This window comes from Anastrepha ludens, chromosome X (genome assembly GCF_028408465.1).
Source record: "Anastrepha ludens isolate Willacy chromosome X, idAnaLude1.1, whole genome shotgun sequence".
NCBI lineage: Eukaryota > Metazoa > Arthropoda > Insecta > Diptera > Tephritidae > Anastrepha > Anastrepha ludens.
The window spans coordinates 49,444,133-49,459,615 of NC_071503.1; the positions used below are offsets into that span (position 1 = coordinate 49,444,133).

A 15,483-nucleotide genomic window follows, 5' to 3' on the forward strand; every position below is an offset into this window, starting at 1 on the left:
ATACTTGACAAAGAAATATACTCTTAAGTCGACTTGTAACAAGTATGGTGGGAGGGGGTGGACAGGCCCAACTGGTGTGGTTTCCTTCGGAAATAAACAAAACTAGGGGAAGATTAAAGTATCTGCAACTTTTGACGGACTGCATGTGAAGAGTAACTGACGTTGAGCCTAGTGCTCAACCGCCTCCCGACGATTTACTTAACGGTAGTACCAGAAGGGGATCGGTACGTTGACGAAAGGAGTTTTGGTTCGGGTTAAAGTCCCACACCGACGGGGTAAAGGCTTTCGATACTTCCTCCACGTAAAAAAAAACAATGTACGTTTACAGTCCGCTTGCTCAGTATTTAGACAAAGACCGCACCGCACTTGCTTCAAGTCGATGTATTGTAGTTTTGTGTATATAGTACAAACAAAGGCATCGTTCTTGCCAATTACAACTCGTCATGATGTTTTCCTTCCCCTTATTTCCATGGTTCCACTTAAATATGTTTTGTGCACCTTTTTTATAAAGTAAGAAGTATGAAATGAAGAGGAAAATGGATGGATTTTGATAAAAGTGTGTTCTTTAGTGGTCAACGAAGTAACTCAAGAGTAATCTGTGTTATATATTACCAACACAATCTCAGTTTTTTCGTGTACAGGCTGCTGGCATGACCCCGGTTACGTCAGCCAATCAGCTGATTCCCTCAAAATCACTGAGGGCCGGATAACGGTTTGATGTTGGCCATACCTCTGTACTGTGTACATCGTAGGGTTTGGTAATTACACTTCGACGTTCGCCTTAATTTTTAACAATTCACTCTATTCGATGACACTTCTCAAAATGAAACATTCTTTGCATGCAACTCGCAAAAAGTCAAAAACTAGAGAGAAAATAAAAGGAGTTGCGAGTTACTGAAAAATAAAAATATTTAAAACTGAACAAGTTTTGCTGTCATAGGCCTATATATATTTTTTCATAATTTTAGTATAAATTATTTGATTATAAAATACAAATTATGCAAATCCGTTATTTTAGGCGTCGTGCACTGAGAATATCTGATGGCATCGAACATATGGGCAGTATTCGTTGGGAATTAGCCGGCACGTTGTTACTGGTGTGGATTTTGTGTTACTTCTGCATTTGGAAGGGAGTCAAATGGACGGGCAAAGTTGTTTACTTTACAGCACTTTTTCCTTATGTCTTGCTTACTATACTTCTTATTCGAGGCATAACACTGCCTGGAGCTTTCGAAGGCATAAAATTCTACGTCATACCACACTTTTCAAAGCTAACCGAATCAGAAGTATGCAACAAATATTACGTACATATATTGAACATGTTTATTAATGAAATGTTATAATAGGTATGGATCGATGCAGTGACTCAAATTTTCTTTTCTTATGGACTAGGTCTTGGAACATTAGTTGCACTGGGAAGTTATAATAAGTTTACAAACAACGTCTACAAGTATATCACTGGCTTTTTATCTACTATGAGCGACTATACAATAATAATGTATTTATTTTATTTAGAGACGCTTTGATTGTTTGTACAGTCAACTCGAGCACAAGCATGTTTGCAGGATTTGTGATATTCTCAGTTGTGGGTTTCATGGCGCACGAACAACAGAGGCCGGTAGCGGAAGTAGCTGCATCTGGTATGATTAAAGAATTAATTAATTAATTTCATTATCTTTGTACATAAAGAACACAAAACTAGATTTAGGGATATGAGACAACCATACGCACGTGAACCCTTTTAGACGTTGGACTATCACAAGCTCTCATTCGTGTGCACCAACCACCATCCCTCAAAGAGCTTGAGTTTTTCCTTGAGGTCTCCGTGATACAATATAATCTTCTAATTGTCTAGAATATACGAGTACGACAATTGAGGTAGAGCTTAGCTACAACAACACAGCAATATCACCTGTTTGGGCTATGCCGAGCCAAAATGGCAGCGACGTTACAGAACAGTGTATACAAAGAAGTTCCTTTGGGATATTGAAAAGTTGAAGTTCCAGTGCAATAACTGTGCCGACCTGGTTGATATAGAGTAATCTATGCTTCAGGTACTGCGGTTCAGCGAGACATTTTTCGTTAATAGTTTATTCAGTGACATTCAAAATAATAATGTTTCATAGTTACTCCGTCTAATGCCGTATCTAGCAGCATTGTTATACAGTGCTTTGCATACACAATCACAAGTAGTAAACAATTCTGGACCGTATAAGGAAAGTATCGTAATCAGGTGACTTTTGACAAAAGTAGTCGAAATTTCAAATATAGGGACCACAGCATTCTAACGGATGATTTTTTAGCTATTATCGTTTTAAAGAGTTGGTTTAAACAGCTGACGCACGTTTCGTGTTTTGTTTCACTGTCAAACATCTTCAGTTTGGTCTATAATTTAACCATGAATCGTCTTATAAACGAACGACGCTTGCAAATCATTGAATTTTATAAAATAAAAATGCGTGTTCTGTTAAGAAAGTTTATCGCGCGCTTCTTCCATTTTATGGTCAGTTTAAACGAACCACTGAAGCAGCTATTCGAGCTATTGTAACTAAATTTAGAACCAAATTTACATCATTGGACATCAAACCACCAACACGCTTACGTAGAGTGCGAACTGAAGAAAATATCGCAGCTGTATCGGGCAGTGTTATTGATGACCAGCAATTATAGATTCGTCGCCGTCCGCAGCAATTGGGCCTCTGTTACTCAACAACGTGGAAAATTTTGCGAAAGGATTTAGGTGTGAAGCCTTTCAAAATACAGCTGGTTCAAGAACTGAAGCCGAACGACTTACCGCAACGCAACATTTTTGGTGAATGGGCTCTAGGAAAGTTGGGCGAAGATCCACTTTTTTATCGAAAAAAATGGGGTATTCTTCTTTCTAAAAGTGAAAACCTCATTTCAGGGCGGCTTATAGTTTTTAAGTTATTTGATTTCAAAATTAGTAAAATTGACCAAGAATCCTCCTATTTTGGTTATTTCAACACGGCGAAGAGCTCCCAGACATCGTATAAATAAAAAATTTTAGAAGATAATAAATGACTAAAAATACAAAATTTTACAATTTATTTCTATATTATATACGTCTATTCATATATATATATATATATATAGGTATATTTATGGATTTATATATATAGGTATATATTTATATACATATACTAGCGGACCCTCACCCGCTTCGCTGGGTGAAAGAAAAATATAAATGAAAAGTGTTCTTTGTTTTTTTCTTGTTTCATCATTTAATTCATGCTCGGCCATTATTTTGTGACTTATTCTAATAACAATGGTTTATTTATTTTAGTGACTTACTCTAATGATTGTAAACTAACAACTTATTCTAAAGCCTTCTCATACACAAAATTTTTGGTTTTATTTTCATGCGGTGTATAAATATAAAGTAACGATGGTTTCCCTACTCGAGAACATCCTACATACAGTTGCCCATGTCAAAAGCATGGATAAGTTAGGTCAATTGAAGTGTTGACCTTGAGACTTATTGATTGTAATAGCAAAAGCAAGGCGAATGGGAAATTGAAGTCGCTTAAAATCAAAAGGCAAATCTGTTGAAATCATTGAAATGCGCGGAATCAAAACATCTTCACCTTTAAATTTGCCTTTCAAAATTGTTGCTTCAATTACATTGTTCATTGTCCGTTTCACTGCTAATCTTGTCCCATTGCATAGTTTCGGCTGATTGATATTTCGCAACATAATGATCACTGCGCCGACTTTCAATTGCAAACGATGTGGTGGCAAGCTAAGCAAATTAAGTGAATTCAAAAATTCAATTGGATTGAATTTGAGTCAAAATACTGGCACTGATTTCATTGAAGTCGACATTTTTGGCAGCTAATATAGCTCTCTCGCTTAGCCAATCTTGATTTCGATAGTTTTGTGCAATATTTGGGAATAAATTTTGCACTAATTGTACTCTTGATTCTGTTACGGTACAAAAATTTGTTGGAAGTGTGATCATGCCTGTATTCTTATCAATACTCTTTCGTCCATTTCCAATTTGCAACAAATGTTCGGAAAATTCAGCAGCTGTTGGATCATTCTGTAACTGCACACGAACATTAGTAGTTAATGTGAGTTTTTGAACATATCTCCACAGATTAGAAGATTTAAGGCACGCTCTCAATTCATCAGCTGCTGTTGATTTGGGAATAACAGGCAAAGTTTGTCGAAAATGACCGGCCAAGAGAATTAGTGCACCACCAAATATGTTTGTGTTATTTCGAAAATCTTTCAGTGTTCTATTTAAGGCTTCCAGTGATTTTTTATGAGCCATCGTACATTCATCCCTTACAATAATTTTACATGTTTGTAAAACCTTTCCCCTTCCAGAATTTTTATAAATGTTTCAAGTTGGTTCTTCATTTACTTGCATATTTAATGGTAACTTTAATGCAGAATGTGCAGTGCGACTGCTGCCCAATAAAGTTGCCGCTATTCCAGGTGATGCCAAAGCCAATGCTATATTATTCTGTGATCGAATGGTGGCCAAATTTAACGATAACAAAAACGTTTTTCCAGTCCCACCTGGTGCATCTAAGAAGAATATTCCTCCTCTTTCATTTGCAACATTGTCTATAATTGTGTCATATGCCTGCCTTTGTTCTGTGTTTAATTTTGGTAGGTTTGTTGTTACCAATTTGTTCAGATCATTTCGATTTGGTGCGATCATACCTAACTCACTCAGAGTTTTATTTGCAATCATCAGGCAAAAGTCTTCGATTTTAATTAATGCCTCATTATACAATTCATCTGTATAATTCAAATTTGGATTTGCAGTAATGCGACGTACTTGATGTAGGATATCTTATGTCATGTATTCTTGGTAAGTACCCACAATTCTTTTGGGTTTGCTGGGAAACATGTAGCAATAATGATGGCAAATAGTGTTCTTATTTGGTGTGGAGAACTTGTTGCACATGCATCCATAAGAGTTGCATGCCACTGATTATCATTTTCAAGCAAATTCAATTCTTTGCATGCTTGCTGATAAGTACAACAAAGATGACCATTAACTCTTTTCAAACTTTCGAATGATCTTGGGCCGGGAATATCAACTAAGAGTAAACGTAAATAGAAACATTCCACTTTACTTGAGTGCACAGAGTAAAGTCGTCCGATTGCATCACCCAAATGAACACCTGGATATCCACCTACAGGTATTCCTCGTTGCCTTCGTACCCAGGACCTTGATGATGCACTCCAAGTATAATATTTATGAACATTTGAATAAAGCAATGTTCTTGCAAATGAATCTGTTTCACATAAGTTGAAAAATGCAGTTAGTGTTGTTGCTGGTGGTCGTTCAGCCATTTGTTGAGCAGTATTTTCAGTGAAATAAACACTTTGCTCATTTTCTAAATGGACTGACAAATGAATAACAGCTGGATGGCGATCATGAATCGGAAATGATAATATTCTCCAAACTGCTTCGCTGCTACTAATGTATCTTCCCATTTGGTAATTAGTAATTTCATCATTTCGATTTACAACTCCAAATACTGCCATGTCACTTCCTTTATTGATATATTTGCATATGTATTTGATGGATTTTACGGAGTTACAATATTCAACATTTATATGTGCGTTAAATATTTTCGATAATAATTTGGAATACGGAACTATCCAATGGTTATCGATCTCCACATCTTGATTATTTATTTTCACAGTGACTGTTTTTCCATTATCTTCTGGTGATCTTCTACGGTACAATGGATATCCATAATTTCCAGTCATTGTTTCAACAATTAATTGCCTTGGGTAGTTTTTTGAACATTTACCATCAACCACACATGGAGAATTTTGATTTAACGTACCACACGGTTCATGAATCATGTTTTTGGTTACAGTAGTATGTAATTCTGGCGGCCGCCGTAGCCGAATGGGTTGGTGCGTGATTACCATTCGGAATTCACAGAGAGGTCGTTGGTTCGAATCTCAGTGAAAGCAAAATTAATAAAAATATTTTTCTAATAGCGGTCGCCCCTCGGCAGGCAATGGCAAACCTCCGAGTGTATTTCTGCCATGAAAAAGCTCCTCATAAAAATATCTGCCGTTCGGAATCGGCTTGAAACTGTAGGTCCCTCCATTTGTGGAACAACATCAAGACGCACACCACAAATAGGAGGAGGAGCTCGGCCAAACACCTAACAGAAGTGTACGCGCCAATTATTAATTTTTTTTTTATTTATTTAGTATGTAATTCTGGATCTTCATTTATCTTTCAGCACATATAATATGATCAATTTTATCTGTGGTTAGTTTTTATTTTAACCAAATCAAAATATGCGCATTCCACAGAATACATGAAACATTGTACATCTCCGTAAACTTTATGTTTTACAATGAAATCCCTTAGAGACTGTAGCTTTCGTCTAAACACTCTTGCAGTAATGTCATGTCTATCAGTAGCTGATTGCCCAATATATAATAATGAAGTAAAACACGTCTTCTTCTGTCAAAGAACTTTATTTCATTCTCCTTTCACAAAGACTCTTCTTAGCTTAAAACTTAACTATATTAATATTTTACATTTAATGAGAATGGGAGAAAGTAAAACTAGCAATGAATGTAGGAATGCATGTTGTGTGTATGTTGAGTGCGTGAGTAAGCGTGTGGGTGTAGAGTGTCAGAAAGTATGTTGTTGGTTTACATAAGAGTTAGCATAAGTAATTAAATATAAGAGTAAGATTAAGTTAGAATTAAGAGTAGGTATAATATAGGAATAGGGTGATCATGTAACTAAGTATAGTAGTATGTAACATTATAATATAACTATATAAATGATTCTTAATATCATCCCATTTCGGATTGCATGTGAAAGTTATGAATAAGTCGGGTCGACCATAATTTCTGGCATAACACATTGCATCTTGGGCGTGTTCATGCATATGCCTTGGACTGCCTGTATACGATGAAGGTAATATTACCATTTGGCCAATGTTATTAACGTTGGTATCGTTGTTAATTGCATCTCGTAAATGTATGTATTCGTCACAGCGTAATTTTCTTTGGTTGAATCTAATGTAATTCAATCGTTCTGTTTCTATTTTCGCATACATGTCAACAATATACTGATGAAATAATTTACGACATTTTAAAATGTGATTCTCTTGATTTTCTCTTATCATGATTCTGAATGCATAATAATTCATTGCGCTTACAGTTTTATTTGTTTCTTGACCATTTGCTGGATTTATTTGTTTTATATCAATCGATTAACCATCTTCACCACGACAGAACATAAGAGGATATTGTAATACATCATATTTTCGATGCGTTTCATTAACACGTTGCAGTGTATCATTTCTTCTTTGCAAAACAAATATCTCTTGGTTGAAATTCATCTCCAGATATAACAATTGCAACCTTGTTGCTTGAAGTTGCTGGATTTTATCTTCCACGATGTTCGCCGGGAGGCGTTTTATTTGCATCAATTCTAATTTTATGATTATCAGATGACAATCTTTCGATTGTTGTTTTAAAACTTTGCACCAAAACATTGTGTGTGTGTAATAAATCTTGTAACTCTCTCATAATGACTCTGTTTATATTTGTGGAAAATGCACACCGTGCTTCAAGTTCATCATCGTTGTCATTAATGAAGTAAATTTGCAAAAATTTTGACTCTTGATCGGGTAGTGGGAGTAATGAACCTATTAAGTACCCTTTGAATCTGAAAAAAGCCATAATTTGTGTCCATAAAATCTAATGATTCATTAGATGTGTCAGCGAATGTTGTTGAACGTTGAAGTTTATGTATTACCTTGAACGTTGGCATGAAGTTATCGGTTATAACTTTTCCAGCACCAAAAGATGTCATTTGAAAACATGAATTATGTGTGGAAATTTTTTCAAGAAAATGTTTGGAATCGGGTGATGTTCCCGATAATAATGTAGCTAATGGTTCGGGCGGATATTGTATGTCTGGTAAACGAACTTTTCCTGCAGCGCAACACATGCCTGGTGTTTCAATGCAAGTGCATGAGTCCTAGCCCAAGGAACTCGATCATCCAGTCATACTCGGTAAACGGTAATTTTTAAGCATAGGTTGGTTACAAGCTTCAGACAGCTAGAGGAGAGAGAGTTACGGTTTCCTGAAGGGTAGTGTGCGAAAACATTATTGCAGCTTTGTCAGGAGTTCCAACATTTTTACTTGCCGAAATCATGGATGGAGCAATAATGGGTGTGGATTTCATGCTGCTGCTCGGATTTACTTCGGCTTTGGGTAAAAAGGGTTCTGTTGTCTCAGAATATGGATATACCCCTGAGCAGCCGGAATGAGCGAAGTGTACAGTCTAGAAAGGTAACCCTAAGTCACCGTGAGAAGGCTGTGGGACAAGCCAAGCGTGGATCACAGAACCTGCTGAGGAGACGGCGAACATAATCTTGGGAAGAACACAAGGGGAGACGAGAAAAGACAAAAGGGTTCCAGTAAAAGTACCAAATAATTCTAAGTCACCTGTTATTTTGTATAAAGGAGCAGTAATTGGGAAATGTCAGGCTGTAAAAGCCATTATGAACTAAGACGGACTACATCAGGAAAATGAAGAATTCCAGGAAGCAGGAAAAAGGCTCCCGATCTCATAAGGACTTGATTGCTTGGAGTAAGAGGACTAGAGAAGGCGAAAGCTAAGAGATTGCTCGAGTAATACGGTTACCTATTTAACGGCGATTGTGTGAAATCAAGGAGAACTGCTATCGTTAAACATCGAATAGATACAGGAGATACAAAGCCAATACCTCAAGTTCCAAGTCTAGTTCAACTAGAAAAAGGTAAAGAAGCGAATCAGATAATCCAAGATATGAAGCAAAGTAGATTTATTGGACCACCAGTAGGCCCATGGAGCGCACCAGTTGTGCTGGTTAAAAAGAACGATGGAAGCACGTGACTTTGTGTGGATTATAGAATGCAGAATAAAGCAAAAGTAACCGGCGTGAAATGGTTTTCCACTCTTCATTTAAAAAGAGATTAATGGCAGGTGGAAATTGAAGACTGCAATCGGGAGAAGGCAGCATTAAACATATGATTATGCATCGCACTAGCAACCCTTGAGCGAGTGATGGAGCATGAGCTGAGGGAACTCCACTCGAAAACGACTTTAGTCTACTTGGATGACATCATCATTATAGGTAAACATTTTACTAACCATCTAAAAAATTTGGAAGAAGCACTTCAGTGAATTGCTTCCGCGGGATTGCGATCGACTCCCAAGAAGTGCGCCTTGTTTAAAACAAGACGGACGAGGAGAAAATAAGAGCAGTGAAAGATTGACCACGATCAAGAAATGTGCACGAAGTGTGAAGTTTTGTACGATTGCGCACTTATTACCGTCGTTTTGTTTCAGGATTTGCAAATGTCGCCCGGAGTATCCACAATATTACTAAGAAGAAGGGCGGTTTTGTATGGCACAAAACACAGGAGGGACAGTTGCAGCAGCTGAAAAAGCTTCGTTGTGGATACAGGTGCTAGCGCATACACAATAGGAGGAGTACTATGACTGATCATCAATGGGAAAGAAAAAGTAATCGCATACTATAGCAGAGTCCTCAGAAAGCCGAAGATGAATTACTGGTTTTTTTTTCTTTTAGGCGCTGTGGTAGCGCACTACCCTCAAGTGGCCTTCTGAAACCAGACTGAGCTTGTTTTTCTCCATCACCTCCCGCCGCGGGACAACCGTCAAGTATTACTTCACGGGGAGGGATGGCGATTAGTCACCGTTGCTGTGTCGCAGTCGTTGTTAAAACAACAACAACAACAACAAAGCTGTGTCGCAGTCTTTCCAGACGCCTCATCTCTTTCATAATCTCGGTCACTAAGCCGCATGCCGCATTCCACTGTTCCTTCGAGCGCAGCATTTGATGAACGAATGTTTCCGGCGAAGGAGGTTCTCCAAAGGTTCTATAGAGTATTTCTTTTGCAGAACGGGTGCGCGGGCATGTGAAGTATATGTGGTGAACGTCCTCTAAAATTTTTCTATCCCAGTAGTTGCAATAAGGTTTGTCGTCGTGGTTAAACCTGTACAGATATGCTTTGAAACATCCATGTCCACTCAAAAACTGGGTCAGGTAGAAGTCCACTTCTCCATCTGGCCTCTTGACCTAAAGCTTTAGGTTGGGAATACATCTGCGCATCCAACGGCCTTTCACCGAGTTGTCCCACCTAGTTTGCCACTCCTCGATGCAATTATCTCGTAACGCGGCCCGAATAGACGGACTTATAGGTCGCTGTGCTCTCGCTATATGGGCAGTTTCCATTGCTAATATGCCTAGCGGGTACATGCCAGTTATTACTGAGGCTGCATCGTCAGACACTGCTTTAAATGCGCTACATACGCGTAGTGCGCACAACCGGTAGGTAGACTGTAGACCTCGAAAGTATGATACATGATCCGTTTTATTCGCCCAAATTGGAGCACCATACAAAGATTGGCTTTTCACACCATTAGCCAGAAGTTGAGGGCGATTTTGTTTTGATACTCGTACGTTTAACATCAGCCCCGACAGCGCCGTCGTGGTGGTGGATGGCTTTTTGTTGGCATACTCGAAACGTGCTTTAAAATACAGCCTTTCGTTTATCATTATTCCCAAGTATTTGATTGCGGGAGTGGTCGTTATGTTGAAATCTCCGATTCTAACCGAGATCTCTTCTGGCTTTTTTCTGTTGGATATAAAGATTGCTTCGGTCTTTTGATGCACTAGGTCTAGCTTATTTTGAGCTAGCCAAGATTGCACGCTGAAAACAGCCTAGATCGCATTGTTGCGGATATCGCCTAGATTTTTAGCTGTTACCACAACGGCAATATCGTCAGCAAAGCTAATTATCTTGGTTCTTTCTGGAACCCTGACACGGAGAATACCGTCGTACATTATATTCCACAGCAATGGCCCGAGAACCGACCCCTATGGAACGCCATTTGTTATTTTAACTTTTTTTCGTCCCTTTGATGGACTGTACCATAGAGCTCGGCCATCGACGTAACTGCGCAATATTCCATTCAGGTACATGGATACCCCAATTCGCTCTAGGGAGTTAAAGGTTTTCGCTCAGTTTGCAGAGTTGAATGCATTTCTGACGTCTAGGGTGATAATCAGGCAGTACTCTTTGGTGCCCCTATCGTTGACTTCCCCTTTCTGAATCCGAATTGATTTTCGGACAGGCCTCCCTTTGATCTGACTTCCGCGTCTAGTCAATCAGATAAAATTCGTTCGAGCACCTTACCCGCAGAGTCGGTTAGACATATTGGTCTGTAGGTCGACGGCTTCTCCGCTGATTTACCTGGTTTTGGAAGCAAAATTAAATTTTGGCATTTGGTGCCCTCCGAAAGGCAACTACTACTTGTTGTTCGATTGCTAGCTTCAATCATTTATTTGGCACTCCATCCGGTCCAAGGGCTTTTGATCTGCTAAACTGCTTGTAGCCCTTATTATTTCATCCTCTGTAATGAAGTCGAAATTGGTTAACTTGGTGTTGTAGATTGGGGACACCAGCGTTTATGTTTTGGAAATAGCGTATCCACGATTTTAGCCATGAAAGACGGGCACATAGGCGCTGCGGATTTGCTAAGCTTTTGGTACTATCCTGTAGCGGAACCCCAAGGGTTTGTTTCGGCGTCATCGCAAAGTTCCAAAAAGCTGTTTCGCTTACTCTATTTTATAGCGTTTTTAAAAGCTTTTCTTGCTGCTTTAAAATTTACCACACTTAGTAGAAAGTTTACTCTCCCCCTAGACCTTTGGTATTTACGCATTTAGCCATGTTGTTGGCGGAACCCGAACAGGAAGCGTTTTGTAGCATTATCTTAAACACTTCAGTATCAAGCGTGTTGATCTTCCAACCAGATGGCTGCCGAATGGAGACTGAATGTTTTTTGCTAGTTTTCATGTCGCAAATTATCGCTTTAGGTGAAAACATCTTTTATGCTGAACTAGCAAAAGTTAGATCGATGATCGACCCAAACCGTTGCGACTAAAGGTGTGCTACGTACCAGTATTGAGAAGGGCTACGTCTAAATATGCTATACTTTCGAGGACGATTTTCCCTCTAGGGCTTGTTCTTGGGCAACCCCATTCCTGCGCCCAGGCATTGAAGTCGCCAGAAATAAAGCATTTATTCCTACTCTCAGCGTCGAGGACCATCTTCAAAACAGTCTGCGTATAGGTATGAATCGGAGCGCTGGGTGATATATGAACACTATAAATATATAGGTCGTTTACTTTGGCGCAGATAAATCCCGATTCCCTAATCTCTTACGTCATAGTATTTGTCTGGTTTTTGCAGCACCAAATAGCTGATTTTCCGCTGGTGTCTTGCATCCAGTTTGATGCCTTTGGCTTGTAGGGCTCGCTGAGTACCGCTACATCAACGTTAAGTTACAAGACGGTTTGGCTTAGGAAGTCTTGAGCTATTCGTAATAATTTAAGTTGAGTAGTAAAACCCTCATTTTTTCCTAAGATTTTGTAAGGCTTCGAGATAAATAGGGCATTTGCTACTCCCAGTGTAATGACCTATTTGGCTAGCATTATTTTTAATGCATAATATGCATTTTGGGGGATTGGTGCATTTTTTTGAAAGGCGACCTTTACACCGCATTTAAAACAAGCGTCTTTGAAATCGTCATTGCTCGTACAATATCTCGAAGTGTGGCCCAGTCCAAGGCACTTGGAATGAATTACTGGGTGACCAGTCGGAACTGTTAGCTGTGGTTGAGTGCGTAAAACATTTCCACAAATATAATACTTGTATAGTCAACGATTCCAGTTAAGAACAGACCATGCAGCATTGAGATGGTTACTCCAGTCCAAGCATTCGGAAGGACAAATTGCACGGTGGATCGAAAAGCTGCAAAATTACGACTTCCCCTACAACGTCCAAATTCTGTTAACATTGTTCCAAAGTCGAGAGATCTGAAAGAATAGTTGATACCAGATTAATGCAAAAGCAACTCGATGATGAGTGGGAGCGAAGTGCGATAATATAAAGTCAATTGAATGATGCGGACCTGGGAAAGATCATGGAAGCCAAAGACGATCAAATGCCAATGGAATCCAGAATTTCATCCGTGTTAGAGGGCCAAGTGGAGGTCATCTGAGTATCACTAAAACACTGCAGAAGATTAAGCAGCGGTTTTACTAGGTTAATTGCAGAGAATCCGTTGCCGAATGGATTCAGGCTCACCTTATGAGCGATTGGACATGGATGTGGCGGGATCAAACGAGTGACTCCGGCAACAGATTAGTGCACGTAAGTGGCCTACTTCAGAAAGTGTACGCTCCACCAAACCAAGAGGCGAAACCCATTTCTGAGATTTTTAGGCAGAACTGGGTGACTAGGTTTGGAGTACATATTGAGTTGCATTCAGACTAAGGAAGAAACTTCGAGTCCACAGTATTTATTTGCTTGTTGGGCGATAAGAAAACACGTACAACATCCTTCCACCTACAATCTGATGGAACTAAATCGGGCCAAACACATCCAAATGTTTCTGTTGGCATATCGCCCAGCTGCACATTAAACTGCAAACACTCTGGGAAGGTCCATAGAAGGTGAGTAAAAGGCTGAATGATGTAGTGTATCGTATACAGCTATGAAAAACTGAACACGCAGGAAAGTCACAGTAATTCACTTGAAGAGATTGGCTTCGTTCGGATGGAAGATTTTGGTTTCTATATTAGTTGGAACGATCAGACTTAAGTGGAGGGCAGTGTAGCGAAATGAGAAACTTCGCGAACCCTCTGGTAACAATACCGAGCGAATGGGGTCACAAAACAAAAACATGAAATCGGCTTAACGCAAGATGGAGAGACGGAAATCAGTGGAAGATACGAGTTGCCACATCTAGCAATTACGATAGTTATTAAGCACATGTAGGTAGGCACAGATGCTTGCGCCTGGGATGTTCAGAGCGTGAGCGTGTAAACGAAAAGTAGTAAATTTAATTAATTTAATAAAGCAAACAAATTGTGTTGCCGTTAATTTGTAACTTTTATTTAATAATCCACTATCAAGCACAGAGGAATTTTCTGTTGGATGTTTTATTTTGATAAAAACGTAGGAAATTCATAACAATATTTACCATACGCAATATAGGTATTCATTAAAATGTATAGTCACCACCAGTAGCTAGAATGTCTTCACATCTTCGAGTCACACGTTTTTTAAATTCTGTGCAAGCTGTGGCGGTAATGGGCTCCAAATCTGCCGCGTTTGCCTTGACAACTGTTTTACCGTCCATATTTTTTTCGATTGACTGAAATTCCATTCTGAATTTGCATAGGCTACACCTTTTTTTTTCAATGCGTTATGATGAGAGCAGCGGTTTTTCATTCGAGTATTTGAATACATCAACACCACTTTTCAGTAAAATAGCTTCAGCTTCACGCAACGACAGGTTCGGCTTTGTCACAAACCTTGCTTTGGAAAGGTACTGTTTTTTTTTTTGTTTTTGCATCATCCGCGGAAGTCGTCAACGTTTTTAACTTCGGTATAACATTGCACTTACAGTGGTCACACAGTTTATTCGTACACCCTGGGTAGTACGTAAAAAATGTTAGCTTTGCGCAAGCTATGTGAATGAATATGAAAATAAAAACTCCCGTTATTTCAACTCACTCTGAAGGGTTCCAAGGAAAGCAGCCAGGCGTAGCAAAATGCTGCAAAACATTTATTCGTACATTTTCAGCTCATGATAATTTACAAATCGCATTATACGCTGCAAAGTGTAATTACTAATTATGTTAATATTGGTAAATTGGAAGCTAATCACCACCAAACCGGAAGGTGAAAAAATGTACCCAATGTGAGGAAGCAACATAGTAGCATAAGTCACGCAAAATCCAAAAATAACCTCCCCGATATTATGTCGAAATATTCAAGAGTCTGTGCATAAAAACGTAAGTCCACAAACAGTCTGTAATTGTCTGCATAACGCTGGTTATCATAGTAAAGTGGTATGCCGCAAGCCCAACATTTCAGATATTAGCAGAAAGCATTCGTCAAATGCTATAAAAATGAGGTAGATTCTTTTTAGGAAACGTCATATTCAGTGATGAGTCGAAATTTAATGTTTTCGAGTCAGATGACCCCCCAAAAGGTTGGTGTAAAGAAAATACAGAACTGAATGAAAAAAATCGTATCCCTACCCTTAAGCATGGAGGAGGGAATGCTATGGTTTGGGGGTCCACAGTTGCATCTGGAGTAGGAAAAATGGTTTTCATTAACGATAAAATGGGCAAGCATCTGTATTTAAACATTTTGACGAAAAATTTACATAGAAGTGCCGTAAAAATTGGACTGAATACTAAAGAATTCTTATTTCAACAAGACAAAACACTCATCTTATCTCGTGCAGCTTAAAACCCCACCTGAATCACCTGATCTGAACCCAATTGAGCATGTCAGGTAGCTCTTGGAAAGGAAAGTCAGAAAACGTAAAATAACATCGTAGGCGTCATAAAAGACAGATTTAA

General features: G+C 38.9%; 1 protein-coding gene across 1 annotated transcript in view; it reads left to right on the top strand.

Annotated features, from left to right (window-relative positions):
* Positions 1-998: 998 nt before the first annotated feature.
* The window catches only part of LOC128870043 (sodium- and chloride-dependent GABA transporter 1), a 70,516-nt gene continuing 56,031 nt past the window's right edge, over positions 999-15,483 (top strand). Inside the window, exons 1-3 of the mRNA XM_054112638.1 lie at positions 999-1,286; positions 1,347-1,450; positions 1,516-1,640. Coding sequence (XP_053968613.1) covers positions 999-1,286; positions 1,347-1,450; positions 1,516-1,640 — 517 coding nt within the window. The remainder of the gene's footprint in view (positions 1,287-1,346; positions 1,451-1,515; positions 1,641-15,483) is intronic.